Source organism: Taudactylus pleione, unplaced genomic scaffold (genome assembly GCF_031769625.1).
Source record: "Taudactylus pleione unplaced genomic scaffold, aTauple2 ptg000206l, whole genome shotgun sequence".
Taxonomy (NCBI): Eukaryota; Metazoa; Chordata; class Amphibia; order Anura; family Myobatrachidae; genus Taudactylus; species Taudactylus pleione.
The window spans coordinates 5944811-5960616 of NW_028284608.1; the positions used below are offsets into that span (position 1 = coordinate 5944811).

A 15806-nucleotide genomic window follows, 5' to 3' on the forward strand; every position below is an offset into this window, starting at 1 on the left:
ACGCACTGGAGGAGAATACTGCATAAAGCTGCTAAATTCAGAAAGATTAAAATTCCTGCAAGGGATAAGTGAAGTTGCTGAACAGCATATATTCTGCCATCACAGCAAGCACCTACTGTAACCTGCGACAAATATTAATGGACAGACTTTTACAGCAAAAACAGAATAAAACTCTACTCCTGGTTCTCCCAAGCTGAAGAATGTCTTGTTCCTACTCGCTGTGTAACCGTTCCCCATCGCTGCTACATTACAGTATATTCCATCTATAAGAGTGGAACTAAAATAAGATTTTGGAGCTAGACTGACAAGTCTCACATTTAGGTTTCATAATCGTTAGTATTATGGCAGAATGTCTGCTAGGAATATCTAAGTGCATTTCCTTCCTTTATGCATAATAATAATACATATTTTGTCATTTATTGTTCTGCTGTTTTAAAGCACCAATCCCACATGTTTTTATTTTTATTAGTTATTATTATTTACGGGTAATAAAGTCAGAGACATGATAGCTCATGCAATCCATTTTTATAATTTGCTCAAATTCTCTGTACAGACTTACCAAGTAATTATAGGGAAGTACAGAATGATGTGTAAAATATGAGATAGACCATAGGGTTCCACAGGATACCTTGGGGTATAGGTGATGACGTCAGTCTTCAGGCACAACAGAGTTAAAGTTTTCAGCCTCCCAGGATGCATCTGGGACCCTCTCCTATACCCCGCCCCCGGGCCAAGGCATCTCAGTTACGTCACAAGCCATAGGCCGGAGGAGGAGAAGAAAGAGAGAGAAGAAAAAATCTGGACACTCACAAGAATCACATTCTCACCATAGGGAGACGGAAAAACCGGTGACCAGAATAAAGCCCATCTGCAGTACAGGTGCGACAGGGCGGGAGTCCTGTGGAACCCTATGGACTTCGTAGAAATAGAGATAACAAGGGTAAGTTCTTACCATATCTCATATTTTCTACTTCAGGGTCCATAGGGTATCCACAGGATATCTTGGGGATGTCCCAAAGCAGTATCCTTTAAGGGTGGGGATGCTCCTGTGCTGAGAGGAGAATCCGCCGCCCGAAGGAAACATCCTGAGAGGCAAAGGTGTCAAAAGCGTAATACCTCACAAAGGTATGGACAGAAGACTACGTAGCAGCCTTGCAGATCTGAACTGCAGAGGCACCACGTCTAGCTGCCCACGAAGGACCCACAGACCTAGTGGAATGAGCCCTCACCAAGGAGGGAACTGGAAGACCTTCATGAAGATAAGCTTCTGAAATTGCCATACGAATCCAGCCTGCCAAAGTCTACTTTGAAGCAGGCCAACCCTTTTTACGGAAGCCATAGAGGACAAACAAGGCGTCCGACTTCCTAAAAGAAGAAGAGCGGTTAACAAATTCTCAATGCCCGCACAACATCCCAAGTGGCGTCACCCACTGAAAGTCCGGGTGAATTGAAAGCCGGCACAACAATTTCTTCATTGATGTGAACACTGGATACCACTTTGGGAAGGAATCCCGAACGAGTGCGAAGCACCGCCCTATTCCTCTTAAAAATCAGCAAAGGGGGTCTACAAGACAGAGCCCCTAAATCCGAAACCCTTCTGGCCGAGGCAATGGCCCGAAGGAATATGGTTTTAGTTGTAAGCCATTTGAAGTCCACTGAGCCCAGTGTTTCAAACGGTGGTCCCTGGAGAACTCACAGCCAAATCCTAAGGCGCCAACGGTGGAACAAAAGGTGGCTGAATGCGAAGAACACCTTGCATAAAGGTGCGCACATCAGAGAGTGCAGCAATCCTATGATGAAACCAGACTGACAGGGCAGACACCTGCACTTTCAGAGAAGCCAGGCGAAGCATAATCCACCATGTTGAATACCGACACCATTGAGCCCAATAACCTCATTGCCGATTGAATCGACACTCGACGACACTGCAGACAACTGCGCACCCTCAACTGCAGAGCCAGGATCTTTTCCTCCGTCACAAAGATCCGCTGCTGCCTGGAGTCCAAGAAGGCCCCGAGGTGCAGGATCCTCTGAGACGGGGTGAGAGTGGACTTCTGCCAGTTTATCAACCAGCCGTGACGTTGCAGTACCGCAATCGTCAGATCCAGATGGTGTAAAAGAACCTCTGGAGACCCTGCTATTAATAGGAGGTCGTCCAGATAAGGCAACAGTCGGACTCCCTGCGTCCGCAGGAGAGCCGCCATGACCACCACGACCTTGGCGAATACCCGTGGAGCAGTCGCCAGGCCAAAAGGCAGCTTCCGTGCAGATTGCAAATCTGAGGAACTGCTGATGGCGCAAAAAAAAAAAAATAGGGACATGCAGGTAAGCGTCCTGGATGTCCAATGACACCATGTAGTCCCCAGGGTCCAGTGCCAGAATAATGGACCGCAGGGCCTCCATCCGTGACCAAGGCCCCTTCAATGACTTGTTGAGGGCCTTTTAGGTTGAGCATTGGACGGTAAGACCCATTGGGTTTCTGCACCAAAAATAGATTGGAATAGAAACCCTGGCCCCTCTGGGAAATTGGAACATGCACTATAACTCCGGAATGGAGGCCTGTGCCGAAAGGAGAGGGCATACCCGTGAGAGACCACCTTCTGAACCCAAGTGTCTGTCGTAACTCTCGACCAGCACTGGGCGAACTGAAGCAGGCGACCCCCCCTATGGGGTCCCCCAAAGGGAGGCCCGGACCGTCAGGCCGTAGGTTTGTCATCTGACCTAGGGGCCGGACGTCTGGTACTCTAGGCCTGTTTCCTGGGCTTGGACGATTTCTTGGTCCCAGCCTGTCGTGGAAAGGACTGTGCTTTAGGCCTACCTTGGACCCTGTGATGCCGAAAGGACGACATACCAGCACTTGAATGCATCGTAGCAGACGGGAGACATGCAGATTTTGCTGCTGCCAACATAGCTACTATTTTGTCCAGATCTGGACCAAATAGGACCTCTCCATTGAAAGGCAGACCTTCTAATCCCTTTTTTTTTTTGGAATCAGCGTCCGCCTTCCAAGAACGCAACCATAAGGTGCGACAAGCAGCCACAGCTGCAGAGGAAATCCTAGAGGTGAGCATACAAATATCTAAGGCTGCTTCATTGATGTAAGTGGCCGAGTCACGGAGAATGCCCACCAACTCGGCCTGTTGAGCCGAACAGTCAGAGTCCAAAGACGCCTCCAAACTATCCGCCCAGCGCTCCATAGCTCTGGCTACCCAACACACGGTTATAGCCGGTCTGGATGCTCCCCCTGCCAGGGAATAAACGGATTTGAGGCAGATCTCCACCCTGCGGTCTGTGACATCCTTCAAGGATGACAGCGAAGGCATAGGCAACGTGGGACTTCTGACTAGGCGTGTGACGTGAATCCACCTGCGGAGGGGATTCCCACTGGCCACCGGAGGATCCTCATCCTCAATAACTAAAGCCGTGCGGACTGCCCGAATAAGACCAGGGATATACACCTTGGACTTAGCGTCCGGCTCTTTGGTACGGAGAGGTTCTTGGTCAGATAGATCCAGAATCTCCCCATAATCAGACGTCACGTCGTCATCCTCATAAGGAGCAGACAGAGACGCCACCGGCCGCTTATGAGGCCGCAACACAGACTCCCCTTGTAAAACATCGGACAAATGCTGAACCAATGTATGCAGGGTATTAACCCACGCAGACACCCCTGGTGAGGGGAATTGGGGAGACTGTGGGGTACCATCAGTTGTCTCGGGAAACCCTGCATGGGTGATGACACCACTGACTGCTGGGACAGACCCGTCTAGGTAAACACAGGTGGCGGAGCTAGCTGGCCCACAAGGGTTGTAAGTGCCTTAGCAAAACAAGCCCAGGGAGGTTCCTGTACCGGAGCCGTGACCATAATTGGCCGTGACAGTGCCAGGCACTGGCGACAAAGCCCCTCCGCGTTACCCTCCCCCTCCGCTATCGGTAAATTACATTTAGTACACATGAGCTGGAGAGGAAAATCAGTCTCAGACATGATGGTAAAGTATGTGACACTCACACCTATACTATTGGTATAGTGTGAAAAACGCCCTGCAGAGCAAGATCAGGGACAGTTATATGGCTGACAGTAGAAAGTGAAAGTACAGACAGCAGGGCTAGCAGTTGAGTCACATACAATGCAGAAGAAACAAATCCCTGCACTATCAGCGCTGATCTTCAACTACTCAGACCCTCAGGCTGGTAGGACTCAGCGCTGCATACACTGACCTCTGGCAAACGGAGGAGAGGTATGCTGGGGGACCCAGACCACGATGCCACCATCACAGGCTTCCAGCAGCGTTCACCATGCTTTAAAGATGGCCGCCGAGGAGCAGAGGATGAAGGGGGCCGGCCTGGGGGAGGAGCGCTGACACACTATGGCTAATCAGCCTAAGCAGAGAGGCTGTGTGCAGCAGGGGAGGCGCCGGCTGTGAGACAGGGAAAGCGTGCTCCCCTGGCACGCATTTAACCCCTGGGACGCCGCAGCACATGCCGCTCAGAAGCGGCCCGCTGTCCCAGGGGGTTGTGGAAGCGCAGGTTGGTCGCCTGGCTCCACGCAGCAGCCAGTCCCCAGGGAGCCCCCTGCCTGGGGACTCAGGACCATGTGACCAGCGGGGACCCACCGCGGGACCCCGCTGCTTACCTGCATCCCCTTGGATCCGGCCATGGTCCAAAACATCTGGCGGCACCGCTAGCCATGACCCCAGATGCTTACCAGCATCCCCGGATCGGTACCGGCGTTCTGGACGTAGGGGAGACAGCATGGACGTCAGTACTGACTGTCCATGCTGTACTCCCAGATGTGCAGCCAGCGCTGCCTTTAAAAGAAACTTCAGGGGCTCTTCATAGCCCCCCTCTGCACAGTGCCTCCGACTCCGGCCAGGCACCGACGAAACTGAGATGCCTTGGCCCGGGGGCGGGGTATAGGAGAGGGACCCAGATGCATCCTGGGAGGCTGAAAACTTTAACTCTGTGGTGCCTGAAGACTGACGTCATCACCTATACCCCAAGGTATCCTGTGGATACCCTATGGACCCTGAAGTGGAAATATGCTCACAGTGACAGCTCAACAGTATCATTATGCATCAAGCAGTGAAAAGCATGGAGAAGAACACCAGTGGAGAAGTTGTCCATAGCAACCAATCAGCTCCTACTTATTATTTTATAGACTGTACTTGATAAATGCTACTTCAAAGCAGATTGGTTGCTATGGGCAACTTCACTTCTCACTTTTCACTGCTTGATACATAAACCCCAAAGTAACGTAAGTTAAGTACCTTTTCTGCAGGAGTCTGATATTTTTAGCTGTCCTCCTACAAATCATTATCTCGCTTGCATAATGGGCCTGATTCTGAGATTTCCACAATACCGATGATATTTACGCAGATCAGGTAACGGCTTGCAATTTCGCATGTGCAAATGACAAACTGCGCACGCACAGCGATTGTTTTCCGATCATGCTCGCAGAGAGGATTCACTGACAAAGTGACTGACAGGTTAGTCAGTGTTCGGGAGAGGTAATGGGGGGTGGCTAGGCAAACACAATCCTACCGGGACCGTTTAAACTCTGTTTCATGGGCGTGCATAAATTAACCATTGCGATTGCCTTCACAGTATGAGAGCTCCCTGCGTCTCAGGAGAGACGCAGTGTTTGAGGCAGGTCAGGATTGAATTACAAGCTGCGTGGCTGTTTGATCTGCGTCGATGTTACCGATGTTTACGCTGTTGCACGTCATTGGACGGATATGAGAAGGCAGCAGTGGGCGTCCCTATGCTCAGCTGTGCTTTGGAAGACATTAGCATAAGAGATTGCAGTTGTGATTGCATTAGCGTAAATCTCGGAATCAGGCCCCATGTACCATGTGACTGTGGTTGCCATGTTAGAAACATGACATTATACTACAAATCAATGTTAGTAGCCTGAAGAAAAAATGGATAACATATAAAAATCTGAAAACCGGCGCTACTGTACACATACAAAGTCAGACAATCGAAAACGGTGTCATGAATCCACAATCAAAGTTCATAATCATGTCCAAAATAGTACCCTAAAAACTTAAATCCTAAATATAGGTGTAGAGCCAAAGTCAAAGAAAGTCAACCATTACATGGTAATTTTCTTTTGTCTATTTGAGTAATCTCAACACCCATTTTCAATTTTCCACATATGTGGAATTACATAGCGCCGGTTTTCAGATTTTTTTTTTTGTGATTTTGGCCAAAGTCGCCGGTGGCCTGCCCGTTAGTAAATTCACCCTATAGAGTGGATCAGCTACGCTGTTGCTCTTCTCATACATTTTGTGCATCGTACTGGCCCTTTAATGCTTAAAATAACACCAAAAACTGGGCTAATGTTCCATAAGAATATCTGTGGGCATAGGTTTGCTGCATAGGATGATTTACAATGTGTAAGTTGAGATGGTTAGGGAAGGGGGGAGAATGGTAGGGTTAGCTTACTTACCTTATTCATCGGGATTCTGCATGTTCGGGCTTCCGGCGTCGGTATTTCACCCGAAGACTATTCATACCCAACCCGTTTTGGTATGTATGTAATTTGCACAGTGATTTTAACACCCCTTAGGGCTCTATTGTCACAATCGGCATCTAAGATGCGGATGGGCTGTGATATCATCACCCAAATTCTGCTCTATGCAGCTAACCATAGTCACAGTGCAGGAGCTGGGAGACCAGCTGTCCGGAGCCCCTGAGGACCTCGCTGGAGCACAGATGACCCTTCCCTGGACGCAGGTAAGTGTTTTGTTCTTTTGTTAAACTATTTTTTTTTTTTTAAATGATCAGCCTGTGTTTTATTTAGGCCACAAAGCTGATCACAGAGGCCGGCTACTGGCTCTGCTCTGTCTGTAAGAGCAGGAGTCAGGGGAAAGCCTAGCTAACGCCATTTGAAGATGGCATTATCATCACAGGGCTTTCCCCAGTATTTTTTCACAATTTATTTTTAGTAAGTCTGAGCAGACCACATTTCCCATTACAAGTATGGGAAATGTGATCTGCTTACTAAATATGTGTGAATTGAAGGCATACTTGCCTACTGTTTCGGGAGTCGCATGAGGCTTGCGATTTTTTTGGATAACCCCCCTGCACCCCCGGAAGAGTAGGCTGATCTCCCGCATCCCGCCCACCTCATAGTGAAGTGGGCATGATGGGGAGATTTCCCGAGAAATTTGCAGGTCTGTAGGGAGGGGATGGGGCTAAATGACGCCAGTCGCATCATTTAGCCATGCCCCCCCATCACGGACCCGTGAATCGAGGGGGGTTTTCCTGTAAAGATGACAATAATTTGTCCCTGCCCCCCGAACCTGAGAGAAGTGGTTCCTCTCCGGCTGCTCCCGGAAAGGAATTCTTCAATATCGGTAAGTATGATTAAAGGGCTTGGAGTAGTTTTTTTTCTATGAAAACTGCTCCAAAAGACCTTTAATGCAATTACGTGATACTAAAATAATGTGAAAAGGGTGTGAAAACACCCTCTTTCACTTTATATTAATACAAACAAAAAAATTATAAATAGAGCCCTTAGTCATTATAAAAGAAAAAGGAACAGAAAAATAAATAGGAAAAACATAGGTCATGGTTACAACTACATACATTATCCAAGACCCTATGCTCATGTTTTATATGAACATCTAGGAGACATCTGGATTGCCAGCAGCTTGGGCACAGTTGTTCACAACAATAATAAGAATATATATATATTTTTTTTTAAAACAGCTGTACTGTATAATGTAACACAATGCAGCCATGTCTGGCACCAAATGGCTTCTGGCCATGGATTGGCTCAAAGTTAGAAAAGATAAATAAATACAAAATTATCTAATCTTACAAGAGTACAAAACTGGGTACCCATAAATCATTGCCAGGGTGTTTGTGGAGGGTGCCAAGCTGAGTTTATTGGTCAATACTTTATTTTCAATACAGCAACCACCAGGTATCTATAACTGTACTTGTGTACTTTACGGACTCATTGCAGAGAGAACCCAAGTGTACTACACTCATTATTATTATTAATCATGGTAATGTCTAAATCCCCGTCACGGAGAGTACCCTGACCTCATCAGCCAGTGTCTAGCGTCATTCCTTACCATCCAAGTGGGCATAGAGGGGGAATATAATCTGAGCCCGAAGCGTGGCGAGCGCAGTGAGCCCGCAAGGGGACAACTTTCTTCTTTAGGTCGGGGCAACTTTCGGTACTTGTGTACGTAAAGTACACAACTACCATTTAAAACATTCATTGGGTTCTCTCTGCAATGAGTCCGTTAAGTACACAAGTACCCTAAAAACAGTAAAACAAACCAGACCCAGTTTTAGGAGTTGAAGATGGTGAATTGTAGGGAACTAGAAGGCAAGAGCAAACAATTTAAATGATTATAGTGGGGACAATATGACAAAAACAGGAGAGGGAAGAGGGCAACATAATTAGAGAATGGATGTCCAGGAACGTGCTCTGAGATATATGAAGGGGAAGTCCCAGTAGGAGAGTGTTTGGATGGTGGTTTTTGTGTAAATGTGATGGCTGAATTAGATAGTAGTGATGGCTGATCCCAATGAAAGGATGAAAAGAAGGCTGTAATTGAGAATCTTTTCTCTTAATAGCCATGGGGTCCAGACCTGCACAAATACATGGCCTCTATCTATTCTGGTAGATATTCTCTCTCACATCACCCCATGCATCCCCATCTGGTGAAAGGCCTAGGTCCCACACTACCGTTCTAGTATATGAAGGTTCCAGTTGGGCATTAGTGCCTTCAAAAGTAGATCTAAATAAGGAGGTTGCAGGGTGTTGGGGTTGTTCCGGTATAATCATTTAAAAAATGATAAGGGGTCTCTATGAAATGGCAAATTTCAACAAACTAGAAATTATGGGAAATTTGTTGCTTTTCCTCCTGGATGATATAAATAACTAAAGATAACTATTTCAAGTTCAAATTTTATAACGAGTCCTTGGTACAGTACATTATGAATAGCTTTTCTAGATGTTCAAGGGAAGGCCAATATTGTTATTTTCCCCCTACATGCAGCACGGACATTTCAGTAAAATTGGAAAAAAAGCAAAATAAAACAAGACAACAGACACGCACAATATGCATTTAGTACTCGGGATTTATGATCAATTTACAAAACCTTAAAAATTGATGGAACACACTACTGTAAACATGGCCTGCAGGAGCATAAACATAAAAGGAATAATAGTCTATGAAGTCACAGCTGTAACATCTGTTTCTGGGCTGAAGAAAATGTAGCTGTACAATTGGTCGGTACTGTATGTAATTCAATACACTCACTATTCTCCCCAGCAGTCTGGTGTGTAGCTTTCTCCACACTCCCCAGCACATACAGACATGTCTCATATTCTCCTTTACATGCAGCATGTGGTCACTTTGAAAACTTGCGTCACACCTCAGCAGATCTGGTCTCTTGCTGCTCACTATTCTATTAAGGCTACTTTCTCAATAACTTCTATCAAAAGGAGAGAAGATATATATATACACATTATATATATATATATATATATATATATATATATATATATATATATATATATATATATATATATTTTCGCATACAATTTACCACTAACTGAAGTACCCGACGTTGCCCAGGTTTAAATCTTCAAGTTTTATTATGTGAGGTTATCTAAATGCATCAAGTGGAAGGCTTAGAACAGGCTTCCTGGATCAAAGTACTGCCCAGCATACACAAACGGGAAGTCCGACCGGGACCCTAACCCTCCTAAAACCTGGCCAGGATCCAACTAGACCACCTCGCTTTGGTTTTATACCAATTGGTGAAGGGGTGTCCAAATGCATAACCGGGCAAACAAACAGACCAATTAGTTTTATATATAAGATAGCTTTCGACTTTCAGGCTGCAGAGGGAGGGGGGCGTGGCCAATTGGGAAACGCATGAGAGTAAGGGTATGGCGTTATCTTGGCCCTGTCTCCATTACACATTGTCACAATTATTGGTATTTGTAAAGTGGGGGTGCGGCCACAAAAAGACACAATTATTATTATTATTATTATTATCCTTTATTTATATGGCGCCACAAGTGTTCCGCAGCGCCTTACATAGTACATAGAACTAATAAGTGAACAAGAAACAAGTAACTTACAGTACATTACAGTGCAGGACAAGGACACAACTTATATACACTGCTGCAATAGCGATTAAAGCACTCACAATAAGCTGCCGGGAGTTGGCGGTCCCGTGTTAGGTGCCCTTATGGGGAGTAGAGAGTAGAAGAAAATGTAAAGAGAAGCACATTAGGGAAGAGGTCCCTGCTCATGAGAGCTTACATTCTAAGGGGAGGGGCAGACAGACAGGCGTGACACAGAATGGGAAGATAGGGAGGAAAGAGCATGAGGTGGGTTAGGATGAGTGCTGGAAGGCCTTGATGAAGTAGTGGGTCTTGAGAGCCCGTTTGAAGATTTGTAGAGAGGTGGAGAGTCTGATAGGGAGAGGGAGAGCATTCCAAAGGTAGGGAGCAGCACGGGCAAAATCTCGGATGCGGGAGTGGGAGGAAGTAATCAGTTGGCAAGAGAGGCGGCATGCATTAGTTGAGCGAAGTGGGCGGGCGGGAGTGTGAAGGGAGAGAAGGTCAGAAATGTATGCGGGAGAGGATTTGGTGAGGGCTTTGTAGGTGAATGTAAGAACCTTGAATTGGCATCTGAAGGGGAAGGGGAGCCAGTGTAGGGCTTGAAGGAGAGAGGAAGCAGATATAGAACGTCTGGAGAGGAAGATGAGCCAGACAGCAGCATTGAGAACAGATTGTAGTGGAGAGAGGTGAGAGACTGGGAGGCCAGCTAGGAGAAGGTTACAGCAGTCCAATCTGGATATGACCAGTGAGTGGATGAGGGTTTTAGTGGCATCCTGGGTGAGGAAGGGTCTAATCCTGGAGATATTACAATTCAGCATGGATCGCATCATTAACCACCTGGACAGCCCGCTTTCGATGGCCATCACTGGGAAGTGGGTGGACGCGAAGAACCTCCAGTAGACTTGACCACTCATCTGGGCATCCAACATTCAGTCTCCCTTATGTTCTAGGAGACTAAACAAGTATGATACGCACATATGCACACAGTCTATTTATGAGGGAATGCACCAAAATTAATTGTTTTTCTGCTTTCACTCTGGGCGCTATGTTCCCAAAGAGGGTCACTGGGAAGATGACGCCACAGAGGAGGAGGGACCCCCTTGCGACACAAGGTAAGTATACTATGGGTGCAGGGCATGTGGTTCAGGGCACCCTGGGAGCCAGGGGCCTGTGTGCACTGCACACCCTGCACCCATTATAAATACACCTATGCAGTGAAGCATGTGGCAACAACTCAAAGTGTAAAAGCATGCAGACATGCCCGAGAGGTTCAATTGTTGTTCACACCAAAGACCACAGTGGGGAAGAAATGTGATCTAAGTGACTTTGACCGTGGAATGATCGATGGTCCCAGTTGGAGTGGTTTAAGTATCTCAGATACTGTTGATCAACTGGGACTAGCAAGCAAAACAGTCTCTAGATTTTGCACAAAAAATATAACATCCAGCGAGTGTCAGCTTTTTTGGTAAAATTGTCTTGTTAATGAGAGAGTTCAGAAGGGGATTGGCACAAACAGTCAGGAATAACAGCAGGGGAGCAGGGTCGCTGGCAGGAGATAGTCTAGAGCAGCTCTACACACTGCAGGGTTCACTAAAGCAGTGCTACTTGGGCACAGGGTGACGGTTCCAGTGGGTCTGGTCAAAATCACGACGGTCGGGATGCCAGCACTTAGAATGCCGGAGCCGGAATCCCGACACCTGCCAGAACCCCGATGCTGGCATCCCGACGGTAAGTACTGTGGCTAGGGGAATGGTTAGGCACTAGGGGGAGGGTTAGGTTTAGTCACCGGGGAGGAAGGGTTAGGGATGCAGCATGGCTCCGCCGTCATTTGTCTTGGCTGGCATCGGCATGTGCCGCTGATGATGTCGCCTGGTACACACACATCGTCCAGTGTGTACGGGGCTTAACATCTGTTGTCTATCTAGACATTGTCGACCTTTTAACTGAAGTCCAGAACCCATAATAAATTAGCTATTGCCTAATACACAGGTTCTCAAACTTGGGCCTCTGGACCCCAAACAGTGCATGTTTTCCAGGTCTCCTCACAAATTCACAAGCAAAATTATTAGTTCCACCTGTGGATTTTTTAAAATGTGTCAGTGAGTAATGACTACACCTGTGCAACTGCTGGGTGACCTGCAAAACGTGACCTGTGTGGGGTCCCGAGGACTCAGTTTGAGAACTACTGGACTAATACATGGCTAGAAAATATTTATAAATTGCGGTTCAGCTGTACTTAGGGATCGCTTTTAGCTTTTTTTTTTTTAAATAATTAAAATTATGCTTTGAAGTTTTTGTGTTGCTCAATGATAACAATTCTAAAATAAAACTATTCTGATACTATGATTAAAAAAAAAAAAAAAAAAAAAAGGAAAAATTATTTTTTAGAACAATTCTGGCAACTCTAAATTCATTTGACTGTGGCTTTCCCATGGCAATCTTTTTGTGGTGTTATAACCAAGCCAACTGCACATCATTTCCTGGCTAATTAATGCACAGGTCCTTTAGGTTGTTTGCATAAGCATCCCCAGGATCTTACATCAAAGCTTTTTAGGTCCGGCATCAACAATATTCTCAACTCTAATTTCAAGTTTTAGGTTTATTGTCTCTGGTTTTAGATCTTCCATTTTTTGACCTTGAATTAGCTTTTGATATTGAGCAGTAAAGAGATTACTGCATGAGGCTATCGTTAACACATACGGTGGGGCCTACACACACAGGAATTCCCAATCAATTCAACACAGAAAAAAAACATTAACTTGACCTTTTACATTTTTTCAGAATATTGATTACAAGACACAACTATAATTAAAAGCCTTACATTTAGAACACAAAATAAAATAAAAAAATGCATTTTTTCACAATTCTTTTCTAAGAAACCATTTTTTTTTTATAGTCCCAAGGAGCAAAAAAAAAAAAAAAAACCTATATTGCCAGACGCTCTCCTATGCCACAAGATTTACAGATGCAGCTAATGGTTACCCCAGTCATATCCAAGTTTTTGTGGGTTGTAACATGGCCAACCCATGTTATTCCTATGCTTTGGGAGATTTAGGTAGCCTGTAACTATTTTGTCTTTTTTTTTTTTTTTCTTTTTAAACCTGGAAACAGAATATACAATTATTACTTTTTAATTAAGCAGAGGGAAAACACACAAAGTTATTTCTGCCTAAAGGGGGTATTTATTTATCACATTCCAGGCAAACACACATTAAAAGTTCCCCTCCAGCTTTTCATGTAAGCCCTTTGAAGATTTATTGTTTATAGTTTTTAACATCTCAAGCACTAAGTCACTTGTTTTTTGTCCATCAAGATCCATTTGTTAAATGTAAACAACAACGCAGCTTATTCCGCATCAGAGGAGAAATAATTACAAATTAATTACACATGGCGTACAAATGATGGAAATCTGCTGCCAGATACATTTGGGAACAATGAGTTTCCTCATGAAGAAATAGTATAGAACTTACCTGATAGTAAGACTTGATTTGTTTTACTAGAACTGACAAGTTTTGTATCCTAAGGGAAGCATCATTATTGATCTTTCTGTATATTCTTTGATTATCAGCTTTGGGATTTCTGAAACAGAAGACAAAAGAAAGTATATGTATTGGCAATATTGAATAATTGTAAATGTTTATATATACACACACAGGAGAAAAAAATTGAATATAAATCCTGACCATTGGTTTTAATGGCCCGTAAACTATATATAGGACATAAATTGATCCACTATAAGAAGCATCTCCTGGAGATATAGCACTTCCACACCCAGTGTCGGACTGGATCGCGAAGGGCCCACCAGGGAATGTAGTGGTAGGGGCCCATGTTTAAGAGGTGTGGACAGCCTCCAGAGGGGGTGTGGCCAGCCACCACAGAGGGACTTGGCCAACCATTAGAAAGGATATAGCCAGCCCCTTTATAAAGGGTGTGTCAGGAACGCCCACTTTGATTAGAAGGTGGGCTAATTTTTATGTAGTTTCCATAGAAATTAAGTTCTGATCCTCTAGTAGAGTAACAATTTATAATTTAAGTGCACAATTAAGAATCTGACCCCAAGAGGATGGAAAGGAAAGGGGGGTCCTCACACAGTGGGGCACAAAGGGGATTTCCAGTATACAACTGTGGGCCAGTATGACCCTGTCCACAGCTGCCTTCTTGTCGCTAACCCTACTCTCCTTATCCGGTTACTGAGGATGAGGTCCCCACATTACTATCATCCTTTTTCCCCTAGACCAGAGGTTCCCAAACGTGGTCCTTAAGGCTCAGGTTTTAGAGATATCCATGGCTGAGCAAAGGTAGTTAAATCAGATTGACTGAGGTAGTAATTAAGTAATCTGTGCTCAACCATAAAACCTGAAATTTTGGAGAGCCACGAAGACCGCATTTTGGAATCTCTGCCCTATACCCTGATCCTTCCCAACTTCTTCACCCTAATACCTGCCTGGACCTTTCCAGCCACACTCCCCTCAGACATGCATTCATCTCTTTGATCCTCAACAAATTGTAATTCACTCCAGCTACCATCCAAGTTATCTATTCTTCTTTGCCTTAATACTACTTCAGCTATTTCTGCACAATTAAGACATTTTCACTCACTCCCTTCTCTGACCCTCTGCAATCAAGCTTTCTCCTCTACACTCTCCACACTCTCCACTGAGATTGCCTGCACTAAAGTAACCTACAACCAATTCCAATGGGTAAGTTCTCATTACTTATCCCCCTTACCTTTCTGACACTTTCAATACAGTCAACCACCTTTCACTCACTTGCCTTTTGTGGCACAGCTCTCTCCTGATTCACTACCTACCTCTAATCTTAATTTCAGTCTCTTAACTTCTAGCACATCCTATCCTCCAGTAGTTTTATCTGCTAGGATCCTGCATTTCTCTCTGTATACAGACGTACAATGATCCTCAAATCTCATCACATGAAAACTGCGTAGTTTGCCGCGCCAGGTATCTTTTTTTGATCAATAATGTACTGAATTTGCCTATTTTTCACACTGCTAATGCGAAACAAGCACAAAGTGCGCAGATCCGCTAGTACATTTGCATGCTATAGAAGTGCATAAAAAGACACTAATCTGTGCAAAAAGGCAAGAGGCCGGGGACTGATATGACTGAGCCACGTCCTGCATCTCGCCACGCAACATCAGGCAAATTTACCAGATTTCTACAGAAATACAAATTCTGAGCCCTCAGTACACTACAATCCAGTTTCTGTGCAGCAGCGATGCGAAAGAGCTACCACAGGGCGAAAGTCTAAAATCTCGCTATTTGTTATGTGGCGTCTTGCGTCATATGGCCCAAGAATGCCAGGTGAATGAGGAAACATCAGTATTCATGTACCAATTTTATAGTCAGTTTCTGCTACCACCTTTTGCAGATGACCTCTGCTCCCAGGCTGCTGCTGTTTTTCTATTATTCCATGTGCCTGACTGCCACCATATCTATCCTTCTAGAGCTCCCCTCAACATTCTATCCCCGATACAATCTGTCCTAGAAGCTGAAGTGAGACTCCTCTTCCCCTCTTACTGATACACCACTCTGTATTAAGCTGGGCTCCCCATAACCACCAGAATACAATCCACACTGCTCACCATCACCTTCAAAGCCCTCTACAGCAACTCTCTCTAATACACCTCTGACCATGGGGGAGATGTATAAAGACCCGGAAAGAGAAAGTGGAGAGGGATGAAGTG

The 15806-nt window shown here is 45.3% G+C and overlaps 1 protein-coding gene across 9 annotated transcripts in view; it reads right to left on the minus strand.

Moving 5' to 3' along the window:
- The window catches only part of CCDC88A (coiled-coil and HOOK domain protein 88A), a 199402-nt gene that overhangs the window by 116989 nt on the left and 66607 nt on the right, over positions 1 to 15806 (minus strand). For all 9 annotated transcript variants that reach the window (XM_088478026.1, XM_088478025.1, XM_088478024.1 and 6 more), the window contains exon 3: positions 13573 to 13681. In XM_088478026.1, coding sequence (XP_088334152.1) covers positions 13573 to 13681 — 109 coding nt within the window. The remainder of the gene's footprint in view (positions 1 to 13572; positions 13682 to 15806) is intronic.